We start from the raw sequence: 26073 nt of genomic DNA, 5'->3' as shown, positions 1-26073 counted from the left end.
TTAACTCATGTCCCGGAATTGGTCTGAAAAATTATGGCATGTATGAAACTGAGAAATCCACGAATATAAATGATTTTAAAATATAAAAAAACAATTATAGAGAATATTGTATGTTATGTTAATTCATACTGTTCTTTTCCACCTCATCTTTTTTGCATTCTTAATACATAGGAAATACACAAGCAGGCCTTTTTCTGGCATATTTATGGGTCTGTTAAAAAGAACCATACCCAAGAGTGTTCTTTTTTAAGATAAGTTCCTCATGATTATTATATGTCAATTATATTTAAATTAGATGTAAACAATATAGTACTATAATTATATCATTTTATTATTACAGTGTCCGACAAATCCATTGCCCGGAGCCCGGGGGCTACCGAAATTTTTCATCGGGCTACTGAAATTTCCAGCTGACGCCCGCCGGGCTACAATAAATCTATAAGAGCGGTAGCCCGGTTTATTGACAGACATACGTAGAATAAACACGCTGACCATGTGTTTGTACACTGTGTATTGCTTTTAATCCGATAACAAAGTGCAATCAATTATCTAATCAGTCACCGATCACTTGCGGTAATGTCTTAAACAGTAACAGTGTATTTTAATCATCCAATCAGAACCAACATTTGTCGTCTGCTAATAATATAATGAGAGCCGGTTGGATAGTTGGCGCACATGATGCAACATCATTTCGCAGTTTGGAATTCTTTGTTAACCGCAACAATGAGTAATAGCGACAACGTTTTTGATGTCGTTAAAATTAAATATCCAAGGACGCCAAACATTAAATAAATTAAAACAATAGCGGATTCTTCAAAACGGTAACGAAACCGAAAATGAATATTAATGACAACTTTGTGAACGCGGTTAACACCTGCTAATTAGTTTGCATTGTCAATTAATAATTGGATTAATCGACTGTTAATCAATAATCCCATATATGCCCGTTTTTTTTTTTTAAACCAAATTATGGGTGGGTAATATAGACGATAAGTGTCATAAACACAAACGTTTGAAATTTTCTAAAGTGTCAAATGAATTTCGGCACATGGTTCTATTTAAAGATATGATGAAATAAGCTCCCAATCAGGACCGTTGTATTGCAACATGCGTAAATAATCTGCCACGGTGTGCACCACAGGTGGAAGTAACGTACCCTGGATAGTATTTTTTTTTATTTATTTTTTTAGGGAGCCCAATATATTCAAATAAATATATAAAATCATGTGTAATGAGAAAACAATTGACAAAGAGCCATGAAAAAAAATCCCCACCCTCTGATATTGGAATCATAACTTATTAAGTTATGATTCCAATATCAGAGGGTGGGGATTTTTTTCATGGCTCTTTGTCAATTTGTTTTCTCATTAAACATGATTTTATATATTTATTTGAATTTATTGGGCTCCTAAAAAAATATATATATGAAAAATACTATCCTGGGTACGTTACTTCCACCTGTGGTGTGCACGCGTTGTGTACAGCTATTTTAGGTTACAAAATTCTACATTTAAGAAATGAATTTCTTTGTCCTGATAAAAAGCGCGCGAAAATTGACGTGGGTGTATTCATTTGTAAATAAAAATTTCGTAGCGGGTACAACATTGAGATCATTTAATTTACATTAAAAGTTTCGTTGTGAATTTCAATGTAAGTACCGGGGTATCTCGCGAAGTATTTGGCATTGACATTTTCTCTTAATAAAATATCATGTAAACACGCTGTATCGTTACCGTTACGCTGTATCAGTTCATTGAAACAATTATTGTATTGTATACTGACTGCATTCAAGTGTCGTAACATACGGATGCAATACATGTACGTAAATTCGGACAGTACTTTAAGTCGGACACAAGTAAATAAATGATTTAATACTCTTGATTTCTTGAAACTCGGTATTTGTTGTTAAAAAGGGCAATAGCATTGATTAACACCATACGAATCAATCGTATTGATCATCTAAACGCTTTATTTACGTTTACGACTAAACGTGCTGTCCGAATTTAAGTACACATACATGTGCACATACATGTAATATCTACATGTAGTATATGATTTCTTTGGTACATTTACATTTAAGTACACGGTGCCTGTACTGTAACATTAATTTACGATATTGACTGTGTACATCAGACTACTTGCTGTTTTATGTATATGTATGTATACATATTATGTATATGTAAATGAAGAAATAAAATAAAGAAGAAAACCTGCCTCTTACCATTTTGTAGGAAAATTTTATGGGCTACCAAATATTTTTATTGGTAGCCCAGTGGGCTACCTGAAAAATAAGAAATTTGTCGGACACTGTATTATAATTTGAAGTATAAGAAAGAGTTATATAAAATATTTTTTCCAAATCAATGGATTTTTCGTGCGCAAAAAAATCCAAATTCCACACTATTTGCATTTTCCCCCAAAATGGCAAGGAAAAGGTCTGACAAAGGGTCTATGTTACCTTCTGTGTATTCAGGTCATCCTTGTCCACCACATCCTCAGCAACCTTGTCCTGACTCAGCAGCCACTGGAGCAGCAGGATAGATTGATGTATTGCTTGTATGTATGCTTAGGATTCAAACACATTTATATAAATGTAATAACAATCAATAACACATGTTAAACAGCATAAAACAATTTAAATTAATAAATCTCACATCCTGTGTTAATATTCTGTAAACATTACACAAACCATCAAAATATATTCCTCCAAAGATTACTTAAACTATTTCATATTTAAAAAAAACTATTCATCAATATACATTTCTTACATGGCATGGTGTTTATAGAAATAAGTCTAAAAATAGCCTCAGTTGCTATGTACATGTGCATCTATGTACAAATATTAAATTTTCAGTCGAAATGCTTTGTTTTTTCATGCATAGTTTACATTAACTAAATTTTAGGACAATAATGACACAAATATTATGAATACATAACATAATATGTTTTAGATGTGATGTTCAACCAAAAACCCTTACAGTGTAAGAGCATATAACAATATGTGTACATAAATTATTTGTATCTTTAACTACACACTTAATGTTGTATTGTAACATTACACACTACTATGTTCGTATGCTAAACAACACATTGTCATTGAAATACTAATCACTAATTACAACAACTAATACATACATGTACACACTATTCCACTCTGACCACCAGGATGTTGTCGTTCTCCAACAGTCCCACAATGATGGAGGATGTGGTGCTGCTGTAGCAGACTGACCATGGGCACCACACTCCATCCTTCTGAGTATCCAGCTTAGCCAGCTTACTCTGCCCCTCCCAGCCCACCTGTTGTACAGTGTTGGACAGGTATCCACAGACCAGCACCTGGCCTGCAGGGGTCACATGTAGACCACGTGGCCACTCTAGTGCTGGGTCTGAGTATGTAGCCAGGAGTGTGCCATCCCTGGCCAGGGTGAGAAGCTTCTCCTGGTCCCAGCTGGTGATGTACAGCCTGTCACCTGTGGGACTCACAGCACACTTGTCTACTGCAAAACAGAGTAACATCAAGATATTGAATTACTGTCAATGTTAAATAATCTTATTAAACATACTGCAGTGATATTGTATTACGCATATGTTGCTATAAAGAGGCCTTTACACATCTAAAATATATGCATACATTTCAATGATTCAATAGTTAAGCGTGACAATAAACTTCAGTAGCAGAGCTATTGTGTTAACGTTTGACATGTTGAAATGCGACTGGTGAGTTAGATATGAATTGAAGCAAAACAATTACACAGATGGAAACAATTACACATACTGAAACAATTGAACAGTTCTATCAACAGGTAAACATATTGTACATGTACAATCATTTAACAACCACAAAATTAAGACAGGGTCAGAAAGTGTCTCTCTCCCAGGAACACAGTTTCTATTTATAGACATGTCATGTAGTGACAGTCAAAATACTTCATTACTCGTGTTTATAAATCAATATTTCTGAATCTTGTTTTGGCTACAATGTACTGTAGTATTCAAAGGGCACATTGGAGTTATATAACAAATATTTTATAATACATCAGCGGGTTTTCTGCTATTACATCTGAATTTCATTTTATTATTATCTCACAAAGTATATAACTATAATTTATATGGTTATTTTTTTCAAAATAACAAGATAAAGGCCTAATGGGTCAATATTTGTTGATTAAAAAAATAAATCCCAACTCGGTTATTCAGTCGATAAAAATTCCCAAATTTGTCATTGTATGGATTTAAAATAACACAATTTGACTAAACTCCTTTTCTCACAATGGCTAGAAAAATCCCTGTACATAATAGGTATGTTATCAAGATGAATTCACCATGATTCTTACCTGTATAATCAGATGACCCATCTTCATAGAGTCTGCAGACCTGTTTGCCACTCAGTGTGTACTTGAACAGAGCAGTACCAGAGCAGATAAACAGTTCACCCTCGTGGTGGTCAATACCTATACATGTATGTTGTAACTCAAGCTTCCTACCAAGAGTGAGCTGACTCTGGGTGACTGTGATAAACTGGACATCATGTGTGTTGCTATCATCATCCACAGCCACTGCAATCTCACTGGGTGTGATCTGACACATGTCCTCTACATAGTCAGTCACATCACAGTGACTCACCACCTGGTACTGCTGGTTCAGCAGCTTGACTCTGTTATTCCTCCTGTCTGCAACCAGCACCTGCCCATCAGTCAGAACACACATGCCTGTGATATAACATGTACGTGAATCACTTGGTATTCTCACATTGTGCTGAGCATTACTCTGGACATTAAACGCCTTGCCTGACTTTCCCAGCAGAGTCAGTGCCTGCTGTATTATAGGCTTACATTTTATGCTGGCTATAAAACAGAGCTCCTTATGATCTCCAATTTTTTGAACAATTTCATGGAATTGTGACAAGTCATTGTGAAGACTGGTGCATTTATGAATAGAACTTGTAACTGACCCTTTAATGCTTATAACTTCATCTTTCATCTCGTTAAGTTCCTTCGCAGTAATATTATCAAATTCATTCACGATAGAAACAACATTCCTACATATCTCTTCTTTTAAATATTGCTCATTTCCGCCTGATGTACCCACAGAATTATTATCACATTCATCTATATAAGTATTTAAATTGCCACACATTTGCTCTATCATAACTTCCCTATGTTCATTGTATGTTCTCTGCAAGGACTGAATGCTGGCCTCCTGACTGATCTGCAGGGTTTTAATTTCCCCCAGGACAGTTTCCAGCTCCACTGACAGCCCCTCTAGGCCTGAGGGCTGCGTGTTGGTCAGCTCCGAAATCTGGGTCACTTTACTGCACTGGCTGAAATAAACAATTAATACATGTACATACCAAGGAATAGTCAGTGATATTATGAAATGCTTCAAACAAGTATAAAGTGTCAAATAAAAACATACATGTACAATAAATTAACGCTTCTTGGGCTTAATATGGGGTATATAGATTTGCACTTTTCCATCCATCTGCGTGACTTTTCTGTTGTATATAACTCCACATGTATTCCTGCAACTTAACAAGTACAGTAACCAGGCATGTGAGCTAATGCGCACTTCTATATGTTGTTTCTGTTGTTTTCATCATAATTGTAGTAATGTCTTATATTTATACAAAAATGACATTTTAACATATGTGCAGTGTAAAATAAACAGTATTGCTTGCTACAAGAGGACTATCACTTTACATAAATATTTATCATTGTGTAATTTTACCCACATGCATAGTTTGATATGTCTTTTTCAACATACCCAGAGTAATGGCCCTGTTTAGCAAAGAAATCACATTTAAAATTGTGTTGTGAGTAACTCAAAGAGTACAGCTGATAGAGGGATGAACTATTCTTAAAGTATAGCCCACAATGTGAAATTATGCACCTTGATATTTTTTTAAAGTTTTTTTTTACATAAGAAGAGTTATGTGACAATCTCTTTAACCAAACAATATTTTTTCAATTGTGAGAAGCGTTACTCAAATAGAGGGATACTTCTACAGTAACATAGTAATTGTCAGGTTAACTTGTGCAACTCCATTTTTGTTCATAATTTAAAGAGATTTGGGCAGTTGTGGGACAAATTGGATTGTAGAGGTATCCATGTACTAAGAATACATTTCTAGTAGTTAATATTGTTTTCAGTTCAAGTATCATTGTACACCTTGACCACACTATCCATAATAACACATGCAAGAAAAGATCATTAATGCTCTTCCATCCCACAAAAAACAAGCATGACGTATATTTAATGTCTATTCCCAAACTCAGTATGTACAGTCTAGCCTGTGATGAGCGACTTATGACATGCAACCTGGTCTACTATCTCCCAATATTTGTTGCTATTTAACCTCTTGTGATTATTTTGCTTTTGTTGTTGTCATGTGATCTATTTGTGGAAAAGTAAAGACGCCATTGTTAAATGTTTGAATGGTCTAGTTAGCGTGTGCAACTCCATATGTTTGTTCAAAATGTTCCGAATTATTCTTGAGTTATCATCAGGAAACCATTTTACTGTTTCAAGTCACTGTGACCTTGACCTTTGACCTAGTTACCTGAAAATCAATAGGGGTGATCTGCCAGTGATGATCAATGTACCTATGAAGTAAGCATTCTTGAGTTATCATCCGAAAACCATTTTTCTAAGTTGAGTCACCGTGACATTTTAATTGTCAGGTAAACTCGTGCAACTCCATATGTTTCTTCATAATTTTTTGACATTAATGCAGTTGTCTTAAATGGGTTAAAATTCAATGATTAAATGCATTTTGTCGCAAAATTAGAACTTCGATGGTAGTAACACGAAGTCTAGTCTTGCACAAATATCCTGACTAGAATTTTATAATTCAGTCAAGTTAATACGCTGCCACCAGTCCATAAAGTGGACGAACTCTCTTGTGACTCATTTAACTAGCAGAGCTAGTAGAAATTAAGTAAACTCATTCGTTTCTACTACTACATTTTATTTACATTATATACACAATTTATTTTCACATTTCCAACTAAAGTCAAGCATTTGATATTTATGATATATACATCTCTCCTAGCAATTAATTCCAACCCCCCCTTTTTGAATATAACATCAGGTTTATATAGTAAACCCCCTACCTGAAATCTTAGGTTAACCTAATAAACAGTTTTGGTCATGTACCTTAAATTTAAGGTGTACCTGAAATTCAGTTATGTAGGTCATGTACCTTAAATTTAAGGTGTACCTGAAATTCAGTTATGTAGGTCATGTACCTTAAATTTAAGGTTAACCTAAAAATCCACTAAATCATGAACCTGACCATTCAATACACACTAGTGCCAGATTCCCATTGATAAGCAATTATCCCTTATTGATAAGCAATTATCCAGAACTGACCTGGTAATGAGAGTTGTAGGTGTACCTGAGTTTACATAATATATTGTAATCTACCTGAAGAACTATCACCTAAGATACATGCACATGTTTTATGTAGTAAATATTGATACCAGTATTAATGGATAATACCTCAAAAAGTGAAAATAATCATTATTGCTATAAAAACAATTTAGATGCAAAAAGTAAAAGAATCACTAATAAAGTAGCCAATGTATGATCTTTTAAAAACTGCAACACTACTCCCCCCTCAGCTTGACAACCCCTGGTGTCAAATAAGCGGAAAAAAAATATATCAAATCCAAATAAATCAATCACATTATATATATATATGTTCGAAGATTGAAAAATGAATATATGAAGTTATATGCCAAATACATAATCATACAATCATCATTTTTGAAAATGGTCCCAAAACATAAGAATTCATTCATTATACAAATGAATGCAAATATAAAATAATTGTAGTGAATGTCTCTTTTACTACATTTAAAAGTCCAAGAATATTTGAAAAGTTAATGAAATTAAATCCCGTCACTTAAATCCAATTCGCCTGAAATATTATGTTCAGTCACACACAAAAATAAAATATTTATGTACATTGTTTTAAAAATAAAACACAAGAAAAAAACTAATCCATATTAAACGAAATGAAATTGTTCTGATCATTGTCTAGTCGTTTCGCTCCATACGCTCCAAACGCTCCACACGGACATCAGCCATCCCTCATGCCTACCCACGCATGGTCAACAATGTGGCCTGACCATGGTGGACCCTCCTGGGCTACTTACCCGCGACTGCCTCGTCTAGGGCGGCAGAGGCGGGCCTGATACACAGGCGAACTTATTTGTAAACGCTTCATTTTTTTAACATATCCAGGGTGGTTTCTGAGATTTTGATCAGATAGTTTTTCAATGTTTGGTCTTCCTGATTGTGGTTTATATAGGCGTTAAAAAGTTCTTGTTGATACTGAAGCGTTTTAGTTAAGGCATCCAAAACGTCATCATGTTTGTTATTAATCAATGTTTCCAATCGATTTGTGTTTGCTGTAATTGTCTTTTCTAGATTTTGGATTTTCGCACAGCAGCAATCCTCCATTTTCTCGTCCAGCAAAGGCGTCCTGGCGCGCTTACGGAAATTTGGCAGGGCTGGCACACTAGTAGACAAACCAGTTGATGGCTGAGTTTTCTCCAAATTTAATCCAGGAAATTTATCTGATGATTGACCAGATAGAAGGTAGGGCGACGCTGTCAACTGACTTTTTGTGTTCCACATGTATGGCAACGTAGACGCATACAAGCCAGTGGTATATGGCAAAGTACTTGTAGGAATTGTATTTGCTTCACTATCAGAGCATATGCTCTCCAGCAAGTTATCTCCATGAGAATTCACTGGCGATGGCGATATTGGATCAACTTGAAATTTGTCCTTCGGTTTATCTTCTTCTTCCATATTGAGTGTATTTTCTATTCTTGACACTATGTCAACAAATTCAAGGTTTGTTACACTGGGAGTGTTAATTAAGTATTTTTGTTCTTCTTCCGTATATTTTTCACTTGTTACTCCTATATATTTACTTTTTGGGTTATTAAAATATTCTTGCCTTTTAGTTTGTATTTCAAAACTGGCAACTTCTGCCTTTCTTTTATGTTTCTCAGAGAAAATATGTTGGAGAAGTTTCAGTTTTGTTTCAAATTTTATTTCACAAGTAACACAGCAATAAAATCCAAAGAAGTACGATAAATAAATCAAATAGTGTCTCCTCAACTTTTGTGCTGTTCTGAATAACTTTTTACAATTTTTACATTGTTTCATTTCAATAAATCCGACATAATTTTGTTTTAATTCACAATTTTGTTAAGAAGTTTCTGATAAAGTATGAGTGCTGTTAGTTAACTGAAGAATGAAAGTCTAATCTTATTCCTTGAATATATACACAAGAGTAAACCTGAAGGTCCATAAAAATATTAGTCATGGTTAATCTTTTATGCATTCTGTTTCTTGACATCAGAAGGAGTCATGGTACCTGAAATTTAAGGTATACCTGATTTCTCAGGTACCTTATATAATAGCCTAATCCAAGCATTTTGTAATGCACTGTTACAGTGGATAGTAATTGAATCTTTCTGGAGAACAAATGAACCACCTTTGCCATTAGTGTCATTTCTTCAAGCCCTATAGAATTCTGTCTGTTTTCGATTTCTCAAACCTCTTCTAACAGAACTTTTAGTATCATCTTCTACCCGTGACTGATTAGTCTTTGGTGTATTGCACTTTTTATTGCTCTGTTGTTTACAGCTACCTAATTGTTGTTTGATAGGTGATGCTGTTCCTTGACCTAATTTCATTTTCATCACATATGCCCAGTCTGGTATTATATTACTGTTATATGGCTTCAGTCTATCATGATGCACAATTTTTGGTTTCTGCACATTTGACTTGATCTCGAATAATAAGTCCCCAAATTTTCTAGTTATCACTAAGGGCCCTTGCCATATTATAGGTTCTAGTTTCTTTGATCGCCCCACTGTTTTAGATTTATCTAAACAGTACACCAAGTCTCCAACTTTATAAGAATTTGTATTTAATCTTGAGTCATAATCCCGTTTTTGTCTTTTAATTGTTGATTTAGTGAATTGTCTTGCCAAAGAAAAGCTATTTTCTAGTTTAGCTTTTAAACTTTCCACATATTCAGATTCTTTTTCACAATTATGTGATTTCGGGAAACATCCGTATTGAAGTTGAATTGGCAAAGTTACCTCCCTTCCGAACATCAGATAATTTGGACTATAACCTGTTGAACTATGAACACTAGAACGATATGCCGATGTCACAAGAGCTAAGTCTTCGTCCCAGTTTGTTTGATTGTCATCAATATATGTCGTAATCATGTCATATAGGCACTGATTAAACCTTTCAGACATCCCATTTCCAGAAGGATGGTATGAACTAGTTCTTGTTTGATTTATTTCAAGGAGCCTACACATTTCCCTAAATAATTTTGATTGATAATTAGATCCTTGGTCACTGTGAATATCCAAACTAACTCCATATCTACTGAAATATTCATACACAATTTTTCGTGCAACAGTCTCTGCTGTTTGATTTTGAATAGCATAACACTCCACAAATCGTGTAAATTGATCCATCACTACGAGAATAAATCTATTGTTCTGCTGTGTAACAGGAAGTGGACCAATTATATCCGTGCACACTCTGTCTAAAGGAAACGAGACTGAATATTCCTGCAGTCCGTGTCGACCTGGTTTCGTTGGTCTCTTTCTCGCTGCACAAACTGTACAATTGCGAATAAAATCCCTGATATCATCTTTCATACTGTACCAATAAAAGGATGACTTCACTTTAAAAACTGTCTTATCTATTCCAAGATGAGCTGATAACTTCAAACTGTGACATGATTTCAAAACATCCTTCTTTAGTAATGAAGGTATCACCAACTGTTCTCTTACTGTCTTATCCTTATATGGGTGTTTTCGAAATAATACACCATTCCTTAAGTGTAATATGTCCCAATTTAGCCACAAATTACGCACTACTGGTGATTCACCAGCAATAACATCCCTGGTTGGTTTAACACCCTTTTCCAACCAGATGATAATGTAACCCACGTCTGGGTCATTCCTTTGTAATTTCGCGATACTTTCCGGAGAATGGTCAACTAAGAGCGAGGATTTGAACTGGTCACTGACATTGAGGGTAGTATCAACGTCGTTAGATTTCAAATCAAATGGTTCCTCTTCCACCCCTTTCGGAGATACTCCATGTTCACTTCCCTGTTCCCGGTTTCGAATCCTGAGACGCAAAACACTACCAATAACTTTGCGTAGTGCACTTTTTGCATTACTGATTATTATGGCTAAAAACACAACCAATATATTCCAATAGTAGAGAAATGATCGCACAGCATGAAAACTTGTACTTCCATTATTTATCCTGGTAAATAAAGGTATCACATCATCTACTTTTGCAAATTCTGACCACTCATTATGACGCTTTAAGCAGATTTTGCAGCCTTTACACGGTAAATTCTCCAGTATGGAATTTGCGTCATAACAGTCACACTCCTTTGGATCACACGGTATCCTAGATAAGCTATCACAATTCACGTGTTTGGTACCCTTCCGGTGTTCAATTTTAAAATTGAATTGTGCCATAATCTCTATCCATCTCGCCATTTGATCTGTGGGAGATTTGAAAACATAATCCATCGTAACGAAGAATGATCTGTCCTCACTAAGAACTCGCGTCCCAGTAAGTAATGTCTATATTTGTGCATAAAGGTAACCATTCCTAGCAATTCCCGACGAGTAACACAGTATGATCTCTGCGCCTTTGTAAGAGATTTGCTGGCGAAGAATACAGGTTTCTCTATTTCACATCCTGCTTTGTCACAATACTGCATCTGGGACAAGCAACCACCAACTCCAGTATCACTCGCATCAACATCCAAAATAAACATTCCTTCATCCTTTGGATAAACTAAGATGTCTCCACTTACAAATGCAGACTTTAAATCTTCAAATGACGCCTGTTGCTCCGAATCCCAATGAAATTTCTGACCGGCCCTCATCAGTCCATTCAATGGTGCAGCTCTAGTAGAAAATGACCTGATAAATCTTCTATAATACGAACAAAATTGAACAAAACTTCTAACTTCAGTTAAGTTCTTTGGCACCGGCCAACTTTTAATACATTCGATTTTATCATCATTTGGTTTAACTCCTTCCTTGCAAACTGTAAATCCAAGAAATTTAACAGAGGTTTGAAACAGTTCACATTTCTCAGGTTTCAGTTTTAATCCAGCGTTCATTAAACGTTGAAACATTTCACGCAAACGTTGTAACTGTTCTGTGAAATCTTTTCCAAAAGTAATAAGGTCATCTAAATATATTAATAAAGACTTCCATTGAATGCCACGGAATATTAATTCCATACAACGCTGAAATGTCGCAGGCGAATTTGACAGTCCCATAGGTAATGTCACATATTCGTAAAGTCCATTTCTACTAGTACAGAACGCTGTCTTGGCTCTGTCTTTTTCCTCTACCTCTATTTGCCAAAATCCTGAAGCAAGATCACAAGTACTAAAATAGACAGCTTCATCCAAACTGTCCAAACACTGGTCAATTTTGGGAAGCGGGTATGAATCTTTGACTGTAATGTTATTTAAAAGTCTATAGTCAATACAAGCACGAGTACCGCCTCCCCGCTTTTTGACAAAACACATTGGGAAAGACCAAGGGCTATTACTCTCCCGTATAACTCCTGCTTCAAGTTGTTGCTGAATAATCTTTTCTTCTTCGCCTTCAAATGCCTTGGGTACCCGCCGTGGGGGTACTTTAATTGGTCTATGATTTCCAACATTTATGGTATGTTTTACAACACTGGTACGCCCTAAATCACTAGGAGTAATTGAAAATATAGGTTTAAATTCATCCAATAGATTCACAAGTAAAATCCTTTGATTATCAGAAAGTTCTGCGCTTGAACGTTTGTACAAATCTTGTAAAGGTTTGCACAACTTGGAAAGAACTTTCTCTATGTCAGAACTATCACTGCACGGTTGGTTTAATCCATGTGAAAGATTGTCACTTTCAACTTGAGAGTTTTCTAAATCACTTTCTTGTAAATCCTCGGCATAACCAAGAGTAGAACCTTCCTTAATGGTGACACTTTCTGGTGATGTATTAATTATCCTAATCGGTATTGAATCGCCATTGTTCACATTTTCGGCATTGAAGACAGTATTTCCAATTAAAAGTCCCTCACCAATACCTCTATTTGGTAGTGAATTTTTCATAAATTGACAAAATTTTGTATTAAATACACCACCATTTGATTTAATTCCTGGGATTAAACACTCTGATTCTGCTGGTAAAACAATATCTTTGTTGCAGGTGATCCTGACTGCTCTAAGAGGTACATTTTCAATAACAGTGTCATATTTCTTGCCATTTAATTTCAGGCCATTCTTGTTTAAGTTATAATTGAAATTATGCAAGAAATCAAGTCCCAGTAGTCCATCTTCTCTTATATTTGCCACAAAGACGTTCCACTGAAACACATCTTTACCTATTTGAATGTCAACACAAGCAACACCTTCTATACTTAAAAGTCCATTATCCGCAACTTCAAGCCTTATCGATGAATCCACGGGTTGTAATTCCGGCCTTAAATTGTCAGCAATCTTATTGAAAAGTGCTGTAGAAATTATTGTTGCACAGGCACCTGTGTCAATAACAAAAAGACAAGTAATATCACTGAGTAATGTTTTCAGCAAAATTGATGTACCTAAATTAATCCCTCTGCATTTCACAATTTTATATTTTTGTCTCTCGCTAGATTGGACCAATACAGGGCCGTTTGTACCAGTCCTTCCTAGTTTAACTTTTTGCTTCCAAAGTTCCCGCCATTATTCCGTCTGCAATCGCGAGAAATATGGCCATTGAAGCCACATTTATAACAAACAATATCTTGCGGGGTTCTAGCAAACTCCTTGCGAGGTTGCTGAGAAGCAGCCGGTTTAAGTTGTGACGCCAACTGATCGATCTTTTTGCCTAGACCGGTTTTAATGTCACGTCCAAAAGCCTGCAACCGACCCTCGGTCACAAATTCTTCAAGTGCATTCTTTGGTTTGGGTGTTTCAACAGCACGTATTTTTACTCCACCTTTGACCTCTTCCTTGAGACTGTTGTAGGTCTCAAGTATTGTTCTTGCCTCATCAATATTTTGGGGGTCTTTCATCCCAATAAAAAGGGTTGCCTGCTGGTCCTGCAATCCTTTAATAAAATGCCTCACATTGATGGTTTCTCTGGTTACCCCGTCAGCAGTTGGGTAACCCTTTATCACAAGCCTTCGAATGTCCGACACATATTCAGCCAATTTTTCCTTTGGCTGATATTTTCTATTTTCAAGCTCTGCCAAGTACGATGAACTGGTCCTATGTTCCTTGAAGCGGGTTTCCAAAGCACTCATGAGCTTTGAATATGTTTCCAGTGATTCTGCTGACGTCTGGTTGAAAGCAAAATCCGCAGCTTCGCCACGAAGGCTGCTTTGTAGGCGGAAGTGACATTCCTGGTCATTCCAACCGCACGACACTGCAAGAGCCTTAAACGGCTTGGCAAAACTCTCCCAGGAAATTTTACCATCATACAAAATCTGCCTGGGCATAGGAATATCCGGGTTCTTTTTAAAAACCCTTTGGTCTTGAAAACTTGAAATATCTCTATACAGTTCATTTGCACGTGTAACATGTACATTTCTTAATTCGGCTTCCAGCTCCATATGCAACTGGGTAATTTGTTCCTGATATCTTTGTGATAAACAATTCCTTTCTTGCACTGCCTGGCTAACACTTTTCTCCCTTTCTTCTTCACTGATTACTAGTTTGCGTCTAAGTTCACTGATTTGATTTCGTAATTCACTTTCAAGAGGTGAATCTTCTTCCTCATCCACACCGACCACTGGATGACCCTCCTGGTTCTCAATGCCTTGCGATTTTTTAGGCGGCATTTTTTTTTTTTTTAAATTTATTTATTTTTTTAAATCAACACTGTAACACTGCGCACGAATGTATAAGAGATAATCCAGTTAATTATAGCAAAGCAAATGCTATAAACCCTAGAGCCACTTTACAGATTTGTACACTGTCTTCAATTTAGCCATCCGATCTTCACTAATAGGTGTAAAATAATAATAAACAAACTCATTGAAAACACTATCTGAATAACTTGGGATTGATTTGCCTCTTCTAACTAAAATTGTATTTGGAGGCGGATGTCTTTTATATATTTCAACAAAACTTGTAACTTTTCTTTCAGGAGGAGGACACCTCTTGTAAATTTTAGCAAAAGTCACTTTCGCTTTGTTATTATCCATTGTTAATAGTGATATTTAACAAAATTTAATCGGATTTTGATTGTCCCACACGACCCTTGGGTGTTACTTTCATGAGAGCATCTTTAAGTTGACTAATTTCCCTTTCTAGGTCTGTAATTTTATCATTTTTTTTTATAATTATGGCACGTACAACATTTGTAAATTCATCCAATTCTTCCCGAAGATGATCGCACAAGTTTCGAAATTCAAGGCCAATCTGATGTAACGAAGCTTCTCGTTCAGTAAGTTGTTCCATCAATTTTCTGAATTCTAACACAAACGCGCGTGTTAAAGTACATATCCCACCGCTTGGCACCAGTGTCGCAAAATTAGAACTTCGATGGTAGTAACTCGAAGTCTAGTCTTGCACAAATATCCTGACTAGAATTTTATAATTCAGTCAAGTTAATACGCTGCCACCAGTCCATAAAGTGGACGAACTCTCTTGTAACTCATTTAACTAGCAGAGCTAGTAGAAATTAAGTAAACTCATTCGTTTCTACTACTACATTTTATTTACATTATATACACAATTTATTTTCACATTTCCAACTAAAGTCAAGCATTTGATATTTATGATATATACATCTCTCCTAGCAATTAATTCCAACCCCCCCCCTTTTTGAATATAACATCAGGTTTATATAGTAAACCCCCTACCTGAAATCTTAGGTTAACCTAATAAACAGTTTTGGTCATGCACCTTAAATTTAAGGTGTACCTGAAATTCAGTTATGTAGGTCATGTACCTTAAATTTAAGGTGTACCTGAAATTCAGTTATGTAGGTCATGTACCTTAAATTTAAGGTTAACCTAAAAATCCACTAAATCATGAACCTGACCATTCAATACACACTAGTGCCAGATTCCCATTGATAAGCAATTATCCCTTATTGATAAGCAATTATCCAGAACTGACCTGGTAATGAGAGTTGTAGGTGTACCTGAGTTTACATAATATATTGTAATCTACCTGAAGAACTATCACCTAAGATACATGCACATGTTTTATGTAGTAAATATTGATACCAGTATTAATGGATAATACCTCAAAAAGTGAAAATAATCATTATTGCTATAAAAACAATTTAGATGCAAAAAGTAAAAGAATCACTAATAAAGTAGCCAATGTATGATCTTTTAAAAACTGCAACAATTTAATAATGGCAGTACTGTAATATAACTTTTATCATAATTGAAAATCTGCTTATAATATTATTATGGGTATAACAAGGAACTAAAACTGAATACTAAATCTTTATAATTTCATGTTGTAATCTTCTGTGACCTTTGACCTATTGACCCTAAAATGGATTGACCTCTTAATATTCCTCGATGTAACAGTAACCCAGATAAGCTGTGTATCGGCATTTTTCACCCTATTAAAATGTTTAAATACGCAAAGAAATTCAATATAATGCGTATTTTAAACGCAATCAATTTGACTTTTACGCTTATTCTTTAAATTTGATGCGTACGATATGAGTCTCGATCGAAAATGCTTCGCTCAATTTCGGTAATTTTTAATTGGAATAATTTTCGTACGGCGGCGAAGATTTTATTCATTCAACAGTGAGCAAGCGCCTGGGTGACGGAGGAGCAAAACAGTAGAAGTTATTCAAACGCTATGCGGACTAAATTTCAAAACAAATTAAGCGTCTGACCAAAATATTTATGACGTGCATTTGTAAAGTGTCTGTACTTTCAGTTTCTATAACGATGCGTAATAAAAATGTCCATGCGAGGTCGAAAGACATGCGCGATTGTTGCGCTAAATGTATGTCGATCGCAAACTTTTTCCTACCACGTACAAACAACGCAATCATTTGTGTTATCGATTTCTTATCCACTGTGTATGCAGCAGTTGAAAGTAGCTAGTTGACATCCAAAAACATGACGGAAAGTCCGACTCCGTGATTGAAAAAACTGTCAAAAGTGATAAAAGTCATATCCCTGGTTAGAAATGGTTTACGTTGATAGGGCAGAAATAAAAGTTGAAATGTGCATACTGCAACCAGTCTGTGCAACAAAAGTAAAGCATACATGAGTTTGAGGTATAAATGTCAATAACATATTTCACCCTTTTTAAAAACTGAAATCACCCTATTTTTCAAAATCAACGGGTGAAAACCCTATTACCCAAATAATTATCTGGGGCACTGATGTAAACATAAAACATGTTGCCTGGCTGTAGGTCAAAGCATTCCCTAGATATATTGTGGAACACAATTGGTCTACGGACCAACGGACTAAAGAACAAGTGCAAGAGGGCCATGATGGTCCTGTATCACTCCACTGGTGAAAAAAGGCTGAAGATTTTCTCGGCATGTGCAAATACTTAACTATAGGCCCTATTTAAGCACATGTATACTTTTGTGACCCCCTGGGCTAGGTAAAATTTAACCCCAGGGGCATAATTTGAGCAAACTTTGTAGAGGACTACTATATCTCACTACATACGAAATGTGGTAGCCCTAGGTCCTAGAGTTAAGGACAAGAATATTTTTAAAGTTTTCACAAAATAAGCAAGATATAAGCGTATATAAAGTTTAATTTTGTGACCCGTAGGGCAGGATCAAATTTGAACCAAAGGGCATAATTTGAACAACCTTGGTAGAGGACTATAAGATGTTACTGCATACCAAATTTAGTAGCCATAAGCCCGAATGGTTTTCGACAAGAAGATTTTAAAAGATTTTACAAAATAGGCACTTTATAAGCGTTTATTCAATTGTGTGATCCCCTGGGCAGAGTCAAAGTTGACCTAAGAGGCATTATTTGAACAAATTCGGTAGAGGTTTATTAGATGTCACTAGATACCAAATTTGGTAGCCCTATGCCTTATGGTTAAGGACAAGAAGTTTTTAAAGTTTTCATTACAAAGGCACTATATAAGCATATAATTGATTTTGTGGCCCCGAGGGCAGGGTCAAATTTGAACCCTGGGGCATAATTGCAACAAACTAAGTAGAGGACTATACAATGTCACTACATACCAAATTGTGTAGCCCTAGGCCTAATGGTTATGGACAAGATTTTGTTTAAGTTTTCACAAAATAGGCATTATATAAGCATATGTTTAATTTTGTGACCCTTGGGGCAAGATCAAATTTGACCCCAGGGGCATAATTTGAACAAATTAAGAAGAGAACTACTACATGTCACTACATACCAAATTTGGTAACCCTATGCCATACAGTTATGGACAAAAAGATTTTTGAAGTTTTCACAAAATAGGCCTTACATAAGCATATGTTCAACATTGTGACCCCCCAGGCAGGGTCAAGTTTGACCCCAGGGATAAAATTTGAACAAATTTGGTAGAGGACTATGAGATGTCACTACATACCAAATTTGATAGTCCTTGGCCCAATGGTTATGGACGAGAAGATTTGTAAAGTTTTCACAAAATAGACCCTATATAAGCATAATAAAATTATTTTTAATTTTGTGACCCCCGGGGCAGGGTCAAATTTAACCCCAGGGGCATAATTTGAACACATTTGGTAGAGGACATTTAGATGTTTCTACATACCAAATTTGATAGCCCAATGGTTATGGACCAGAAGATTTTGAAAGTTTTCACAAAATAGGCCTTATATAAGCAAATTTTCATCTTTGTGACCCCCGGGGCAGGGTCAAATTTGACCCCAGGGGCATAATTTGAACAAATTTGAAAGAGGTTCACCCCAGGAACATTCCTGAGAAATTTCATCAGAATTGGACCAGTAGTTTAGGAGAAGATGTTTAAAGGAAAAGTTAACGCACGGACGCACGCAATACGGACACTTGACCATGACTTAAGCCCCGCTGGCCATTGGCAAGTGGAGCTAATAAAATGAGCACTTACACTGAACATGTCAAGCCAAAATGAATGTAAATCAATATTGGAGTTGATTTTTACTTTTAATACCAAGCAATTAAAAAAACCTATAATTCACAATCGGAAGATTTAACTTTGTGAATTTTCCCAATATCATGGGTTTTGCGCCCTAATATTTGCCAATTGATAAGATACAGGTTCTTTTTTTTTAGGGAATACAAGTCAGCTGCAAACCTGGTCTACTATCTCCAAATATGTTTTGTTGTTATTTAACCTATTGTGATTATTTAGCTTTTGTTGTTGTCACATGATATATTCATCACAAAGAAAATACGCCATTATAAAATGTGTTAAAGGAGGATCCAAGAGATTGGTCTAATAATTTGTTTATTTAAATGTGATATTGAAATTTCATACAGTAGCAAGCCTAGTGTCAATGATTGCTTTTAAATTGGGATATATGAATAATATTTTGCAATTAACTTTATACTATACAACATAAGAAAAATGACAACTTTTATAAAATTTGTTGAAAACATACTTTACTTTTCTTCTTATTTTTTGCAAAAAATGGTTAAATGGCAGCAAAGCAAGGGCTATTATCGCTCTTCTTGAACTATTTTCAAATTCAAAATGTTAATTTCCCAATTTTAATGAATACAAAGACACAAGAGATGTTTATGATTATATTACACACATTTTTTTTACAGTTAAGTGTACTTAATAGTGAACACAGTGGACTACACATTTTCAACAAATATACACAGACCAATGTCTAAAGTAACTAGAAATGGCGAGGAAGAGGCCGACGCGTATCTCCACGCTGCATGTTTGACCCAGGAGCGCTCCAGGGTTGGTATTGGGACCATGCATAGTTGAGATTGACCATATTGTCATAAGAGATGTTCAGTATCAATTTTAAGTAAATCGGTGTAGAAATGAAGAAGTAAATGCAAAATAACCTAAACAAAATGAGTGAAAATCTCTGACCCGGGCCAAGCCCAACCCACATAACTTGTGACCCAGGGGTCAGATCAGAATTCCCAACAGTGCACTGTCGCAAATATGCTCATAGCTACCATGTGTGTAAGTTTCAAGGCTCTAGTGCTAAGAGTGTAGGAGGAGAGAGTGGCCAGGACGGACAGACAGACAACGGAGATAACCACATAATGTGTTTCGAAATCGTAACGCGGACCCTAGGTTCAAGGTCAAATTCACAGGGGTCAAAACTTTTATGCGCATGGTAAGGTATTGTACAGATACTTATGCTTCCAACAGCTTCATGCGCATGGAAAGGTGTTTTCCGGCTTCACATGCGTATCAAATATGAAAGCAATATCTGAAGGGACAAAGTAGGTATGAGCCTTTTTCGAATCGCGGTCGCAGATTTCAAAACCTGAACGCTGACTTCAAGTTCACTTTTTATCCGAAAAGCGTGGGGATAAAAAAGTTTGCAAATAATATTCATATTCAACTAGAAATATATAAAGTAAACTTTTTTTCTCAGCAACGAAACATGACAGGTATCACTAAAGATGCCATTTAACAAAACAATTAATTGTAACATGAAAAGTGTAGCAAAAAATTCCTGTAAAATAATGTACTTTCTTTTACTATCAATAATTATTTATAAAAAAAAGAAACCAAACATACACTTGCTAATATTATGTTCTGTAAGTATTATCAGGAACATAAACAATAGGACCATGGGCCCTACGGCGCTTACCTGAGGCCCAAAAGGACTAATATATTATGAAAAGGTGGATTCATGAATATTAAAAGTACTTTGTGAAACATAAATATTTAATTTCTTGGTATATTCTTATTTTCTGCTTTGGCCAAGATATCATTACAACAAAATGTTTTGACCAAAAAGCACATTTTATAATGGTAATAAGATTTTTTTCAAATATGATCTAGTGACCTTGTTTTAGACCCAGTATAAAAATAAGCTGAAATATGATTGGAAAAAATGCTTGTATCCAAGTTCAATTCACAAAGCTTGAACAATAAATATGGCAAAAAAGCGTTAGCCAGGTTTTGCTATAGCCATATAGGGAAAACTTTTCCACCCTCTTGTGGCCATGTTTTATTACAAACTGGAACCATTTTCTAACTCAGACATCATTACAACAAATGCTTTGACCAAATTTCCAAAGTTCATTAAGATTAGATTTAAAATGTGTTCACAAGGATTAATTATAGCCATATCATAGCCATATATAGACAATAGATGTGTTCGTCAGAAACACAATGCTCCCTATTGCGCCCCTTTGAAATTTTTTTTTCTTATTTTTTTTACCTTTGACCTTGAAGGATGACCTTGACCTTGAACTTCCACCACTCAAAATGTGCAGCTTCATAAGAATGCCGCTTTGAGAAAAAAAAATTGACCTTTGACCTTGCAGGATGACCGTGACCTTGAGCTTCCACCACTCAAAATGTGCAGCTTCATGAGAATGCCGCTTTGAAATTATTTTTTTTTACCTTTGACCTTGAAGGATGACATTGACCTTGAACTTCCACTACTCAAAATGTACAGCTTCATGAGATACACATGCATGCCAAATATCAAGTTGCTATCTTCAATATTGAAAAAGTTATGGCCAATGTTAAAGTTTTGGACGGACAGACGCCATATATTTGACATTTGACCTTGAAGGATGACCTTCACCTTCACCTTTCACCACTCAAAATGTACAGCTCTATGAGATACACATGCATGCCAAATATCAAGTTGCTATCTTCAATAGTGAAAAAGTTATGGCCAATGTTTAAGTTTTTTCGGACGGACGGACAGACTGACTGACATACTGACGGACAGTTCAACTGCTATGTGTCATCCTACCGGGGGCATAACAACTGCCCCCCCCCCCCCTAGACAGCCATGTTTTTTCAGCAACCATCTTCGAACTCAGCCAAGTTATCATAAGAACAAATGTTCAGACCATGTTTAAAAATGTCACTTCTAAAGTGTTCACTAAGTATCACTATAGCCATATAAGGAAAATAGCCCCACCCCCTGGCGTACATGTCTTTCGACCATTTTCAAATCAAGTAAGAAATCATAGGAAAACATGTTCTGACAAATTTTCATAAAGATTCAACAGTTAACATGACTTGAGTGTTAACAAGCTTTTTCATTTGACATTTCTACTGGGGTTTTGACCTCACACAACCCAGCTTTGATTTTTGCCATGATATAATTGAGACAAATGTTCTGACAAAGTTTCATAATGATTTGACAATTAATATGACTTTTGGAGTATAAGCATGCTGTTTCTTTGGTTTGACCTATCCACCTAGCTTTTGACTTCACACATCCCAGTTTCGAACTTGGCAATGATATTATTTAGACAAAAATTATATTTAGACAAAATTTAATGTTCTGACCAAGTTATGAAGCTTGGAAAACAAGAGCACCGCCTTGCGGGTGCAGACCGCTCATCTATTTTCTTTTTAAAGGTGAAGGGACTCTCATTTTCAATCACAAAGGATGGAGGGGTGGAGTGAAGAGCGGTGCATTGTGTGGGGGGGTGGACATTTATTACATTTTCTTCCAAAAATGCGAAAAAAAGGAAAAAAAAAATCGGTTGGGGGGGGGTGGGGGGGGTGGTGGGGGGGGTGGGGGGGGTGGGGGGGGGATTCTTGGGTGCGATGGTTGGACGGTATTTCAAACATAAAATAATAAAAATAAATATTTGTGTTTTTTAACCGTTTCATAAAAAAAAAATTGGGGGGGGGGTGAGGTGGGGGGGTATAGTGTGAGGGTGTGGTGGTCATTTGTGAGATGATCTTAAAAAAAAAAAAAAAAAAAAAAAATAGGGGGGGGGGTTTGGGGGGGCACGGGCGATGGTTTGGGTGGAGTCTATTGTGGTATGTCAGGTAAGAGTAGTTTTGTCAAAGTATCAATCAAATCTAATCATAAATAAAGAAGTTATGGTAATTTTAGAGAAATTTAATGATTTGACCTTGAGAGTCAAGGTCATTCAAAGGTCACGGTAAAATTCAACTTGCCAGGTACAGTAACCTCATGATAGCATGAAAGTATTTGAAGTTTGAAAGCAATAGCCTTGATACTTAAGAAGTAAAGTGGATCGAAACACAAAATTTAACCATATATTCAAAGTTACTAAGTCAAAAAAGGGCCATAATTCCGTAAAAATGACATCCAGAGTTATGCAACTTGTCCTTTTACTGTACCCTTATGATAGTTTGCGAGTGTTCCAAGTATGATAGCAATATCTATGATACTTTAGGGGTAAAGTGGACCAAAACACAAAACTTAACCAAACTTTTAATTTTCTAAGTATAAAGGGCCCATAATTCCGTCCAAATGCCAGTCAGAGTTACATAACTTTGCCTGCACAGTCCCCTTACGGTAGTTAGTAAGTGTTGCATTGATACTTAAGGAATAAAATGGACCTTAACACAAAACTTAACAAAAAATTTCAATTTTCTAAGTATAAAAAGGGCACATAATTCTGTCAAAATGCACGCCAGAGTTATCTAACTTTGCATGCCCAGTCCCCTCATGATAGTAAGTAAGTGTACCAAGTTTGAATGCACTAGCATTGATACTTTCTGAAAAAAGTGGACCTAAACGCAAAACTTAACCAAAATTTTCAATTTTCTAAGTATAAAAAGGGCACATAATTCAGTCAAAATGCACGCCAGAGTTATCTAACTTTGCCTGCCCAGTCCCCTCATGATAGTAAGTAAGTGTACCAAGTTTGAATGCAATAGCATTGATACTTTCTGAGAAAAGTGGACCTAAACGCAAAACTTAACCGGACGCCGACGCCGACGCAGACGCAGACGCCGACGCCAAGGTGATGACAATAGCTCATAATTTTTTTTCAAAAAATAGATGAGCTAAAAACCAGTTAACTAGCAAAAACGTAATCAATATATAATTTGGTTAAAATATTGCTTTTCAACATGCTACCGCAGTGTATTACTTTGCTTATCAATCAATTAAAATATTTCAAGATGGCGGCATATGCACTGTTTCGTTGCCAAGTTGTAAGATTTTCCGAAAGAAGCGAAGATTTTCCGTTAGTTTCCGTTCATGTCTGTGCCATTCGCTAATCAATCAGAAATAAATTACTGCTGAATTCGGTAGCCTGGATTTACCGCAAGTACCCGGATTTTGCAGTTCTTCATCAATATACTTCGTCAGCTAGTCGGCTACGTTATTTGCACCCCAATATTTATTATATCGATATTGACTGTCGTTTAAACGTTTACTGTTTTGGTCAACGTTTTTCAGCAAAACACGAAACGCGACCGTTTAAACGTGACACCCTTAGATAAATACCATGTACTTAAAGAGCAATAATTGCACTAAGATTCTATGTTCAGAATATATACCTTATACTTCTGGGCAAAAAAACAACCTAGGTCATGTGTAATCTTCATATTGACTCGCAAATTGCATGCGAAGTGTTTTCTATTATCTTCTGTACTTTCCGATAGCTTGCAGGATTTCTTTTTATATGATCAAGAGTAATCAAGTTTGAAAGTGTAAAGCTGAAAATTTTGAGGTAATAATATCTTAAAAATCAACATAAAAAATATAATTTCACTGAAAAATGAAAGGTTTTAATAATAATTAAAATTAATAATTCTCACAGCTTTTTTTCACTGTTTGAAATGATGATTTTCAACATTAAAATGTATTTCCGAACAAAAGCAAATAAAAATTATTTTTAATTTAAAGACAGATTGGTGGGTTTGAAAATGAACATGGACTTTGTATTAAAGTCTCTTGTTTTGGATGTAATATCATGATGAATATGGGTTGAAAACGTCTAAATTTCTTTATATTATACGGGCCATGCTCTGTGAAAAAGGGGTTTGGTGCATGTGCGTAAAGTGTCATCCCAGATTAGCCTGTGCAGTCTGCACAGGCTAATCAGGGACAACACTTTCCGCTACTAGGATATTTTTTGTTTCAAGAAAGTTTCTTCTTAGCAAAAACTCAGTAAAAGTGGAAAGTGTCATCCCTGATTAGCCTGTGCATGCATTACACCGCCTTTCCACAGAGCATGGCCCATATATTTTTCTAATCTTTTTCTTGTACTACCTAAACCACTGAAGGCTAACGCACCTGTGATAATCTAATACACACTGAGGGCAGCACAGCTGTCTGTGGGTGTTGCAGAACTTGTCAACTTTATTGTCTTTGTGTTCATCACAAGAAAGTAGAAAATGCACCACCTTTTTTGAAACTGGCCATTTATCTATATCTTTTTTTCCAAATGTTGTATGTTTAGCCAACAATTTACCATGTAAATCAATACAGTTTCCACAATAAAACCGATCACACTGTTTACAATAGAAATCAGCACTTGTCTCAACTTTATTCTGGTCTTCACAGGCATTACAAATATAGTCATTCACTTCATTAGAACCCTGATCAACTGAAAACTGAGCACTTGCTGCCATTTTGTACCTTTTAAACAATGTCAACAAAGTCTCTTTTTTACTATTAAAATTCAGACTAAATATCCATCAATAAAGAAACCTATTACAAATACACACATATTTATATATTTTGTACATTAGCACAAGATTTAAAACTTCTAACTTGACTCAGAAAATCACACCTAAACTCCAATATTTGCCAAACTATGATCCAAAATGTTCTTTGCGGCGCAGTTTTGTAATTATAGTAAACATTGTCACTATATAAACCGTCACGCATGTGAGAACAAGTACAGGATCAGGTTACTTTTAACCTAATAGAAAGAATGTATGAAGATAAGTGCATTCAATAGAAGGCTAATTTAAACTGACTGAAATTTAGCAAAGAAGTATTAAATACAGTTAGTTAAGCAAGTGTAGTACAAATAATGCCTGGTTTAACAAGAATAGTACGCTGAATTATAAATTTATTCCAGCTGGGTAATGTTTTGATTTTTAAACTTAAATGAAGGCTTTGTTATTTGAGGAAAACTGCCCCGCTTCATGGCAGCCAT

The 26073-nt window shown here is 35.7% G+C and overlaps 1 protein-coding gene and 1 long non-coding RNA gene across 2 annotated transcripts; one reads left to right on the top strand and one right to left on the bottom strand.

Moving 5' to 3' along the window:
- The first annotated feature begins 416 nt into the window (after window positions 1–416).
- On the top strand, window positions 417–1844 carry LOC127864993 (uncharacterized). The gene is made up of 2 exons (XR_008042433.1): window positions 417–1141; window positions 1485–1844. It is a non-coding gene; the product is annotated as an uncharacterized LOC127864993 (long non-coding RNA).
- Window positions 1845–2514: 670 nt separating this feature from the next.
- Window positions 2515–25540, bottom strand: LOC127864227 (uncharacterized). The gene is made up of 4 exons (XM_052403937.1): window positions 25203–25540; window positions 4335–5320; window positions 3230–3470; window positions 2515–2524 (listed from the first exon to the last, which is right to left on the bottom strand). The coding sequence occupies exons 1-4, from the start codon at window positions 25538–25540 to the stop codon at window positions 2515–2517; spliced, it is 1575 nt and encodes a 524-aa protein (XP_052259897.1).
- Window positions 25541–26073: the final 533 nt, after the last annotated feature.

The sequence above is a fragment of the Dreissena polymorpha genome, chromosome 1 (assembly GCF_020536995.1).
Source record: "Dreissena polymorpha isolate Duluth1 chromosome 1, UMN_Dpol_1.0, whole genome shotgun sequence".
Lineage (NCBI taxonomy): Eukaryota > Metazoa > Mollusca > Bivalvia > Myida > Dreissenidae > Dreissena > Dreissena polymorpha.
The sequence above is the reverse complement of the archived record's forward strand: the minus strand, read 5'-3'. Positions and strand labels throughout refer to the sequence as shown.

Excerpts from the sequence above, each read along its gene's own strand:
- LOC127864227 (XM_052403937.1), bottom strand. The coding sequence starts at position 25,540 with ATGGCAGCAAGTGCTCAGTTTTCAGTTGATCAGGGTTCTAATGAAGTG. Across the intron at positions 5,321-25,202 it reads TGTGTATTAGATTATCACAG|CCAGTGCAGTAAAGTGACCC; the intron begins GTGCGTTAGCCT and ends TGTTTATTTCAG. Across the intron at positions 3,471-4,334 it reads TGGGTCATCTGATTATACAG|GTGACAGGCTGTACATCACC; the intron begins GTAAGAATCATG and ends TGAGTCCCACAG.